This window comes from Electrona antarctica (genome assembly GCF_951216825.1).
Source record: "Electrona antarctica genome assembly, chromosome: 4".
NCBI lineage: Eukaryota > Metazoa > Chordata > Actinopteri > Myctophiformes > Myctophidae > Electrona > Electrona antarctica.
The window spans coordinates 16,123,320-16,134,613 of NC_136809.1; the positions used below are offsets into that span (position 1 = coordinate 16,123,320).

General features: G+C 44.5%; 1 protein-coding gene across 2 annotated transcripts in view; it reads left to right on the forward strand.

Annotated features, from left to right (window-relative positions):
- The window catches only part of zdhhc5a (zDHHC palmitoyltransferase 5a), a 43,197-nt gene extending 32,285 nt beyond the window's left edge, over positions 1 to 10,912 (forward strand). Inside the window, exons 10-12 of one of the 2 annotated variants that reach the window (XM_079499769.1) lie at positions 749 to 858; positions 4,466 to 5,571; positions 6,398 to 10,912. In XM_079499769.1, coding sequence (XP_079355895.1) covers positions 749 to 858; positions 4,466 to 5,571; positions 6,398 to 6,641 — 1,460 coding nt within the window. In that variant the 3' untranslated portion in view covers positions 6,642 to 10,912. The remainder of the gene's footprint in view (positions 1 to 748; positions 859 to 4,465; positions 5,572 to 6,397) is intronic. The other variant, XM_079499768.1, reaches the window with a different exon arrangement.
- Positions 10,913 to 11,294: the final 382 nt, after the last annotated feature.

Genomic DNA, 11,294 nt, shown 5'->3' on the forward strand with positions numbered 1-11,294 from the left:
TGTCTGTGATATGAAATGTAAGCTTACCCTAATCACAGTAAACATCATGTCTTCAGTCATTTTCAAGTTACTGTAGTCACTTCAGTTCAAGACTAGTAGATTGTGATGAAATCCTATGTATTGAATTGAGAATCATTTTGAATAGAAATTTGTTTTGAATCTGGAAAAAAAATGCTCTATTTTGAATCGAATCGTGACCCCAAGAATCGGAATCGAATCGTGGGACACCCAATGATTCACAGCCCTAGTCGGTGTGTCTATATGTCCAGAGCTTATCTCACAAACTGCTTGACTGATCAGCACCAAATGTCTTGTGCACAAGTAGTAATAGAACCTACACTATTGTTTTATGAATATTTAATATAAATATTTATGTTAATTTTCATAATGAGTCAATGAGGCTCTGATCAGACTGAAACCACACCAAATACGATGTCATACGTCATAGACATGTCACGACTGTCACAGACTGGTCACGTGAAAACTCCAAGAACATATTCGAGCCACCACGCCTTTCTCATGTGGATCCCGGATCTACATGTTAACTTAACCACTTCAACCCTGGCGTCCCTGTTTCATTTATTATTAAAAAAAAAAGCTTTTCCAAATATAGGGCTTTATTTGTCAACTTGCAGTCATGAACCACGCACGGCCGCACCTAGACACAATTTCGATTGTTCTTTGCATTTCATATTGTCTGTCTCTTGTCTCTCTTCTCTGTCTCTCCCTCACCTGTGCTGTCTTACAGAGAGCAGTCTGCTGAACAAAGCCCCTCCCACCCCCACAATGTACAAGTACAGACCCACCTACAGTCCCGGCAAGAACCACACGGCGCTCACCCACGCCTACGCCAACCAGGTAGCTATTGTGCACACAACCACACACACAAACACACACCACACACACACACACACACACACCACACACATGCCACACACACACACACACACACACACACACAGTCCTCGAGAGTATAAGATAATATACACATATATTGTCATTGGAAACATGCAAACGTTCTCAAATCACTTTTGATGTATCTGCAGTGTAAACTGTATGAGTGAAGGTCCTTACACAGTGGGGTGTGTTTTATTTAGCTAAAAAGCTGTGTTGACATGGGAACAATTCAATTCAATTCAAAGGAGCTTTATTGGCATGAGAAAACGTACGTTTACATTGCCGACGTGGAACAAGAACATCCACACAGAACAAGTTTTTACACACAGAACACGATTTTTAACGAGCCTATAAAGCGGCATAATTATATTCTTGACCTGCATGCCAAATTAATAGTTGGATATGAGATATTTATGATGCATGCATTTTTGGGTTGTTTATCCGTGACACGTCCCGGTATATAAGGACCTTGAGAGAGCACGCCATAGAGATATGATGTACCTGCATGTGAGACATTTGCCCATGCCCATGACTCTGCTCGTTTCAGTTGATCTTTTTCATTTGCAAGCTGATGGCTAACACATCTTCTGTTTCTGTTCTGTTGTTTTTGATTTCCTGTCGTCTGTCTTGATTTGGTTTCTCAGTGGCTTTCTGTCGATCAGTATCAGTAAGTGCATGTTCTGAAAGCTTCTAGTCCTGTCTGTCCAACCTTTCCTTTTTTGTGCACAGTAGAATTCTGGGTGTTAATTGGAACCAAAGCTCCTGTTCTATTTGTACACTCTCAGAGTTACAGACCTGTAAGGGTCCATTTGGACACTCGGAGTTAAATTAACACTGAGGATTAGTATAGTATGGACCCAGGGAGGAAACTTTAGTGGAATGCATTTTGAATACTTTGAAAATGCAAGAGTAGCTCTTGATTTGTTTTAACTTTCCCATACATTTGTGATATTTTTGAATTGTTTACATTTAAAATGTGAATCATTTACTCATCCCTAGTTGCCTGCGCATGCCTGAAGAAAACATTTAGTTTTTCTTTCTATCATGCCTATTGCCTACATGAGAACAAGTCCCAACTAAAGACCATATCCGTTTCAGATACAATAGAGCTGAGATCATTCGTAATGAATGTCATATTTGTCCGTAGCAAATTGTCACACTACTCGTGCTGTATAATCAAAGACGTCTCACTAAAATATTGCTAAATAAACCATTCATGGCATGCAGAAAACTTTTTTTTTTCTTTGCACATTGCAGGCATCATAGTAGTTGATACAGAAATAACCATTGGGAGTAGTATTATAAAAGGCGGAAATAACAAATAACATCCTTACAATTATTTTTCTTCATTTGAATAATTTAATAATTTAAATCCCTGTAATCTGGCAAGATGAATCAAGCACACCTCAAATTCAAACATTCAAATTGTATTCAGATAACCACTTTGGGGACGGGGTGCAAAATATTAGCCTGTCCTCTTTGTGTTCAATTGCATTTCTGTTCACAGAATTAATGTTACGTTATAGAAATAGATGCAACTTACAAATGGCACCATCTTCTTGGTGCTAATGTTTTATACACTATACTGTACATTGTAGCCTACGATTTCTTTATCTTCCCAGGTCCTAGCATCTGTTGTCCCACCCTGTGTCACTCTCAGTCAGTCACACTTACTCGTTTTGGTTTTTTTAACCACTTTCATCCTGGTGTCCCTATTTTGGAATTATAGGTAAACATTTTCACAGGGTTTCTTAAACTTTCAAAACTTAAAATAGCAGATCTACAAGCACTGCGTTGTGAGCTTGTTCATGTGTTCAGCACGCGACACCCTTGTGTGACGAATTATACAACAGGGCCTAAGTGGTTAACAAACCTCCAGTCCCCTCTTCTCCTTGTGTTCGCATTTAGCTAGGAGTCACTCCTTTGTGATTTGCACTGTCATGTCTGTTTGTTTGTTTGTTTGTTTCTGCCAGAGGTGGTTATTGAGCTCATTTTTATCAAATCAAATGGTGGCCCTGGTGTTATCAATTTTATTTTGGAACAAGCAGTATGTGCCTCACTGAGGTACATGGTAAGATGTACTCCTACAGTTTCTGCCTCGGCTGTTGAAGAAAGTGTCACTGTAGAATTATGAAAATGAATCCTTTTGAAGGCTTTTTTTCTTTCTTTTCTTGCAGTTTATATATGTGGTTTTAAATGTTCATCCTATCACAAGAATTTGGTTCCGAGTGACGGGAGGAATGGGTGAACATTTGAAAGAGGCAATGTCACAGTTTTAGCACTGTATGAACAATTATTACAGTTTTAGCACTGTATGAACAATTCCAAAACACTAACTCACAGAGCTTAGATAATGACTTCACAGTATCAGCAGACTTGTGGCAACATTTTGAATGTGCCTGTGATGTAAAGATTAAATTAAAAACAAATGAGAAAAGACAAAATAATAATAATAAATATATGGAAAAATTAAATAAAGACAGGCCGAAGTTATCTTAACATCATCATTTAATTCTGTTCTATGTTCGAGAAATGAGTAGGATTACGTTTTGTGAAAACGTATCGGGTCCTACACCTTTTGCGTATCTCAAAATGCCTTAAACCTGCAGATATGTATTTTGGCTTTCCGCTCCAATTTTTACACAATCACATGTCATTACATGAAAATTAAGAATACAAGACAGTCAAAATTATACTCCAAATCTAGACATACCTAACTAGCTATTCTATCCTCGAGTCATCTCTGCATTTGTTCCACAGAGTAACCCCTTTAACAGAAATACAGTGGTATTTTGCATTGGTCCTCATTACTGCTGTTTAAACAATAAACATACAGACTCCTCAAATTGTATTGACTCTCTCGTTTGGAATAACTTTTGTATATTGTTCGGTAGTAATCTTTTTTTCTGCTTTGTACATTATTTGAACTGTTTTAAGGTCAACCAGATCTTTCAATTTTAGTGCTTCTAGTTAAACATTTTGTCTTAGATTTTACTAGTGCCGTTATTGTCCCTCTCCATTTATAAACTGGCCCCGACTGTACACTACACCTCAGGTTCTCTGTTTTTAGTAGCAGCCACGCAACGCAACCCATCGTCACACTGACGCTCAAGCGTGAACAGAGAGCTGGCCACAGCTTATTATGGGTTACATGCTTGTTAAATGTTGCATAACAGCAGTCTCCATCTCTCCACTCTCCTCTTGTTAACACACTGTCTGGTGATGAGCAGTTCACTCCCAGTGGTGGAGGAGGAGGTTGTGCAAACTTGTTATATTCCTACTTAAAAACAAACACAAAACTGACATCCAGTCAAGTGGAGTTTCCTGACTGGAGTTAAACATAGTGTCTGACTTGGGTGATTGATGCTTTATCAGTATTTCACCACTAGAGGGGGATCATGTGTAAGAATACGGTGTCTTAACAGGTTGACGCTATTATGTGATGCCAGCTGTTTTGACATTATGGAGGAACACACACTTAACTTTTTCAAACTACATTTCTCCCTCTGCTTTCTCTTTGCCTTTCCACTCCTTACTTCCTATTCTCTCTCTCTCTGTGTCTCTCTAGTTGAGTCGGGGGGAGAGTTTGGGCAGTGCCAGGGAGTCGTCGTGCTCCTCTCTCCTCCAGGCGGGCCAGACACCAGGCTTCCGCTCGCAGCCCAGCCTGGACGGCCGCGACACTCTCTCCGAGAGAGGAGGAGGAGGAGGAGCGGTAGACAGGCGCGAGGGGGGAGGAGGAGGAGGAGGGGTAGGCATCCCCGGCTACTCGCTGGGCGGGCGGTCCTACCCCTCCTTCTCCGACCCAGCCGTCCTGTCGGGGGGAGTGGCCCATACGGTGGCGACGGGGGGTGGCGCCGGCCCCGCCTCCGAGGCCACCTCGGCCAGCTACAAGAGCCTGGCCAATCAGACGCCGTCGCACCACCGCCTGTCCTACGACAGCCTGCTGGCGGGCGGAGGAGGAGGTGGCGGCGGCGGCGACGTGGACCTGTCGGCGGCCATGGAGCTCTCCCCCCCTCCCGGGAGGCCGCGCACGCCGGCGGGCTACAGCTCGCCCTTCCTGTCGGCCCAGCAGCGCGAGGCCGACGCCCTCCTGTCCTCGTCGTCCTCGCAGTCTCCGCACCACCACCATCACCACCGCACCGCCCAACACCCCCCCTCGCACCACCACCCGCCCTACCTCCATCGCTCGGCCTCCTCCACAGCCTCCTCCTCCTCGCCGCCCCCGCCACCCCCCGAGCGGGAGCGGCTGCTCAGTGATCCGCACTCTGCCGCCTCCTCTACGGCACCCCCCCCTGGCCACCACCATCACCACCACCACTCGTCGTCGTCCTCCACCTCCTCCCACCACCACCACCACCACCACCACTCCTCCTCCGCCACCTCCTCCCGCCCCCCGCGCTTCTCTGCGCCGCACGCCCCGCACCACTACCCTTACCGCACGCGCTCCACGGACACCCCGCTGATGCCGCCGCCTTCCTCCTCCTCCGGCACCAACACCACCCACCCGCTCCGCGCGCCCCACGCCCCGCCCCTGGGCAAGTCGCTGTCGTACTCGAGCGCGGCGGCGGCCGAGATGCAGTACCGGCTGGTCCGAAAGGCCTCGGCCTCGGCCAGTGCCAACGCTGCGGGGGCAGGAGGAGGAGGAGGGATGGGCGGAGGAATACAAGCGCCGAAGTGAGTATAAGCGCCCCGCCGGTCGCGGGAACGATCGGCTACTTTTTTTCCTCTTCTGCCGCCACTAAGCCTCCACCCCTCCTCCACCCTTCTGCCTCCACCCTCCTGTCTGACAACCTGAACTACCTAAAATGACTGCTGCTCCTCCTGCACTTCTTCTTCTTCTTCCCTTCTTTTCTTCATCCTCTTCTCCTCCTGCCAGGTTGCCTGTGAGTTCTTCCTTTTTCCTCTTTTTGCTTGTCGTTCACTCATTCGTGGTGTTTGTCCTCCGTCTCGTCGACGCCCCTCCCCCCTCCCCACTGTGTTGTGTGTTTCCGGGTAACGTCCTGAATGATATGTCGTTGTGTGCGTTGTAATGTTTCCTCTCTGCTCCTGTAGTCTCAGAATAGGCTCTGTGTAGGTTTCCAGAAGGTGGCGTACCTATTTCAGTTTCCCATAGTTTTGCTTTGATTGGCTCAGCAGCAGCATTTTAAACAGAAACGCCTTCATATGTGCTTCCAGTTCAGATCTGCTGCTGATCCAATCAAACCAAAGCTATGAGAAACGGAACTAGGTACAGTAAGCCAGGACTACAGTTCTACACAGAGCCTATACAGATTTAAGCAGGGCCCAGTAGAGCTCTCACACCAGTTCATGGCTATTCTGGGGGGAACATTTGGCAAAACAAATGGCAGATCTATAACTTATGTGGGCTATTTTTATATAGATGGAAAAGAGTACTGTACAGTTGTAACTCAAGTCCACTTTTACAAAGAATAGAGGGTTGAATTGATGAAATACTGATGGAGTAGCTCTAAACTCTCTCTCTCTCCCTCCCTCCCGTCAGGAATGAGGCCATCCAGATGAAACCTCGGAGTCGGCCCAATGGAGGCCAGGCCCTCTCCTCCCCTTCTTCCGCTTCTTACTCAGCCCCTTGCTCACCCTCCCACCCAATGGGCGTGTCCACGCGTCCCGGAGCAGCCTATCCCAGTGCGGGTGGGTCCGCGCCGAGCCCCGCCCACAAGCCGCAAGGAGGCGGAGTGAAGAAGGTGACGGGAGTCGGGGGCACCACGTATGAGATTTCAGTCTGACTTGGACGGACGGACGGTCTCCAGGTAAAGAAGAAGTGACAGGAACAGATCAGACTGAACGATACTCCTGTTAGACATTTAAAGTGAAAGAAGGGGACGTTGTGGGCGTTCTTTTGGTCTTTTTGTATGTTCATACTGCAGACCAGTGTCCCAGAGGCTGTATGTTCATACTGCAGACCAGTGTCCCAGAGGCTGTATGTTCAGACTGCAGACCAGTGTCCCAGAGGCTGTATGTTCATACTGCAGACCAGTGTCCCAGAGGCTGTATGTTCACACTGCAGACCAGTGTCCCAGAGGCTGTATGTTCAGACTGCAGACCAGTGTCCCAGAGGCTGTATGTTCATACTGCAGACCAGTGTCCCAGAGGCTGTATGTTCAGACTGCAGACCAGTGTCCCAGAGGCTGTATGGTCATACTGCAGACCAGTGTCCCAGAGGCTGTATGTTCAGACTGCAGACCAGTGTCCCAGAGGCTGTATGGTCATACTGCAGACCAGTGTCCCAGAGGCTGTATGTTCAGACTGCAGACCAGTGTCCCAGAGGCTGTATGTTCATACTGCAGACCAGTGTCCCAGAGGCTGTATGTTCAGACTGCAGACCAGTGTCCCAGAGGCTGTATGGTCATACTGCAGACCAGTGTCCCAGAGGCAGAGAAAGAGAGGGAATAACGAATGAGTGGAGCTACTCTTTTTTATTTTATTTTTTATTTTATTTCTTATCTTTTTTACTTTGAACTGACCCCCGATACAAAGTGTAACATTTCTGGTAACGGCTGACGTGAACTGAACCGAGTTGAAGTCAGGACTGGGCTGCTAACTGCACAGCACCGTGAAACCATTTCATTCCACGTTGAGAGGCCGGTCTCAGTTCAGCCATAACGCTGCAATCCCATCACATCTGCGACCGGGTTTGCATCGAACGGGACCAATTCTGGCTGCATAGTCGGAGTACAGTAACCACATGAACACTAGCGTCTCTTCTGGGCATGTAATAATAATAAGTGAAACTGGCCGATCTGCTTGTAGACTGGCTCTTTCCGGCAAAGAGATTTATTTGGTGTAGAGGGGGGGGGGGGGGGGGGGTGGAGTATAGACCCCTGGGGGGTATATAGGGTTGCCTGGGTGTCCAGACCCGCTGTAGCTTACGGCATTTTTAAAAGGATTAGGGTTTTATTCTGTGTGGGGCTCAGGGTGTGGCTCTTAACCCCACAAAAGGGGCATGATCCCCTCCGGTGTCAGCCATAGTGAAAATACGCGTGCCCTTTCTAAAAGCCCTTTCTAAAAGCAAAATTTTAATTTTGCCTAGACGGGGGGGCCTAGAAGAAACCTTATTTAACCAATTTTAAAAAGTGTTGTTCTGTGGTGCATGCATGGGGCCTAAATGAAACCCAGGCATTATCCCTCTTTTCTTCCTCTCTCACACACTTTGCCTTCACTCTCATCCTTCTGGGGACCTCCATCACGCTTTCCTTCGGTACACTTCCCTTCTGGGGACCTGCCTCGCTCAAGTATTTCCTGTACAATGAAGGAACTACACTGCAAAAAAAAGAAGAAAATGGAAGTTGGTAACCAAGCAACCACGGTGCTTTCCATCACATTTCCCCTCCACCCCCATACACACACACACACCCCTCCCAGCCAATCATGCACCTCGAGAGACGAGACTCTTAAGGCTCTGGTGATTGCAGGAGGGAGCTGTGTTTGTGAACGTATTGATCATGGAGGAGCTTATTGCCTTTTCATCAGAGGGAAGAAAAAGGTGATGCTGGAAAAAAAACAATCGCTGAGAATCCCCTTGTTAATTTCAATTGATTTATTCCTAGGTGTGTATATGATTCCGTGTTTGTACAGAATGATGTGATTTAAATGTGGATTTCCTGAAGAAAAAAACCCAAAACAAAAGCAGTGGCATTTGTAATGGACTCATGCAGCATGCACTAGTATTACTAGCCACTATGGGCCACTGTGATTGGCTGTGGACCATGCTGTCAGTTGTCTTTTGACCAATCGGTAATAAGGATACTAAAGTGAACAAGGAAACGGTGTTTAATATTTGTTGTGGGTGTCTTTAAGACGGGGCAGCCTTTTCTAGGAGAAAAACAAAAAACATTAGAGCAATTGCCTTGGAAATCAAAGAAATTGGTTGTCTTTTTTTATTTCATTAATTTAATTTTAAATTGTTTTATATGAATTTATATATAAAAGAAAAAGAAAATAGCTGTTGATAAATGAAGAGTTTTTAATATTGCTCCAAGGGATCGGTGGTGTTAAATTCAGGATCGTAACGAAACATGCTTGTGCCCCGCTCGCTCATTTGTAGTTGACGGATGCTCCAGCCTAGTTTGGAAAATATGTTCAGCCAATGAGAACTAGTGATGAAAATGCAATGTCCTTTGTTTGAGGAAAGCATGTCGTAGCTGTTGGGTAGAAACCTTGTACAGTGTGTTCATAATTGTTGAATTGGAAATGGAAAAAGGAACCTGTGTTATGGAGGAGTGGAGTTATTTATTTAGTCACAAGCTCCTTAATACTTTTCATTGGTTATAAGACCCACAGACACACTTAACAACTTTCAACCTTGCGTCCCTCTTTTAGATTTGTAGATTGGGCTATTTGCCCTAATTTTGCGTGCCACTGTCAACGCATAAAATTATTCATGAAAAAACGGCTCGTTCTAAATATAAGTAGGCTACAAGGTTTCTGCCCGACAGCATTATGCATTTGAAATAAAAGTTTTAAAAATGTATGATATGTTATATGAGACGATGTTATACATCAGGTCTTCCGTTACCTTTCAATGCCATGTTTCGTTAACCACTTCAGTGCTGGGAATGGACTAATGTGGTCATCTAAGCCAGGGCGGTTGTCAGACAGACCTCCACACTGATTAGTGAGGTAATTAGGTCATTTCCTTAACCCTTTCAAGTCCAGGACAAAAGATGCTGTGTAAAATTTGTAAAATAACCCCTCTACAAGCTCACAACCGGTTGCAATGCGTTGTGAGCTTGTAGATCGACTATTTTAGCCTTTAGCAGACATGAGCAAAAGGTTGACATTACAAATCGTGCACACTTGGGTGTCCCATCTTTTGCCATTTAAAGGACACAATCGCCAACAGTCCATAGCTTACTTGAAAATCAGAAGGAGCACTTTATTTGGCTTATTTAGCAAATGATGTGTCGAGTTTTGTGGCGGTTTTGATCACATGGTATAAATTAAGCACACCTCAAGGAAATATAGTTTTAATCCAACATTTTTTCCATCTTAAATTTTACCCTAAACATCTTTGAAACGAGCGAGACTTTGCACAAGTAGCCTATGACAGGTGCATCAGAGAAGTCAAAGGGCCGAACAAGGTAGAAGAAAGACTCCAGCACGCTGTCTTCAAATGCAAAAAACACACAGTTTTTGTTCCGGAACCCTTAATCAGGCACAAAATAATAAAATGGTTCCCACCATTTTCAAACGCTTCCGCCACACAGAAAATGCAAAGAAGCCCCACATCTGTTTTGTCTTTTTAGTCACATACATTTGTCCTAACTACTGTAAATCAAATTCGCCGAAGCATATATAGCTTGCTACTTGGTAGAAACAATATTTCAAAGGCGACGAGGAGGCTACAAAGTCTATGTAGCATTGGAAGATCGTGGAAAAGGTTGTCTGGCTTGAGAGACTACGCCGTAGATAACCTGATGACATAAAAGTGTGTTTCCCATTAAACTTTACTTTTTCTTTGCATTTGAAGACGTGTGTGAGGTGTGGGAGTATTTCTTCTACCCTAAACATCTCTGAAATGAAGGCAAAATCCTGTTTGCGTCTTGCCAAGTTGAAAAATAATAAAATACATTTGTTCGGCATTCCCTGGGCTGCTAAGTCAATCGAACCACGTGCAAGTAAAACTTTCCATTGGCTAAATCGAGAACAGAACAAGAAGAAATCCTCTTTGTCCATGTTTCATTTCAATATGTTTTACTTTAATTTTAGTATATTTAAAGACAAAGTTACAGGACACTAGCCTACTCTTGACAAGGATGGATGGTAGAGATTTGAGGCTGGGGTCAAGCGTATTTGGCATGCAACACAACATTGTCAATAAGTTTGATTAAGACAATGTGTTAAATTTGTTTTCCATTGGAAAAACAGGAGGTGTGTGTGTGTGTGTGTGTGTGTGTGTGTGTGTGTGTGTGTGTGTGTGTGTGTGTGTGTGTGTGTGTGTGTGTGTGTGTGTGTGTGTGTGTGTGTGTGTGTGTGTGTGTGTGTGTGTGTGTGTGTGTGTGTGTGTGTGTGTGTGTGTGTGTGCTTAAGTATGTGTTTGAGAATTGATAATAAACTCAATTATCAGATGTCTTTTGTCACAACTCTTTATTCAAGTTTTTATATATCAATTAACCATTTCAATTACTTTATACCTTTATTTACTTTTCACCTACAGTATGACATGCCCAAAATGGGGATATCATTTTTAAATTATATTTAATAAAATGATCTGTTAAAGGTTATAACATATTTGTCCAGCTAAAATCATCATTTCCAGTAATCATGTATAACCTCTTTCAAACTGGCATCCATATTTTATATATTTTTATTTTCATATGAGACTAGCAGGTGACTACCGGTCACGAGGACGTCCCACATTAACATATGTGGTTGTACTC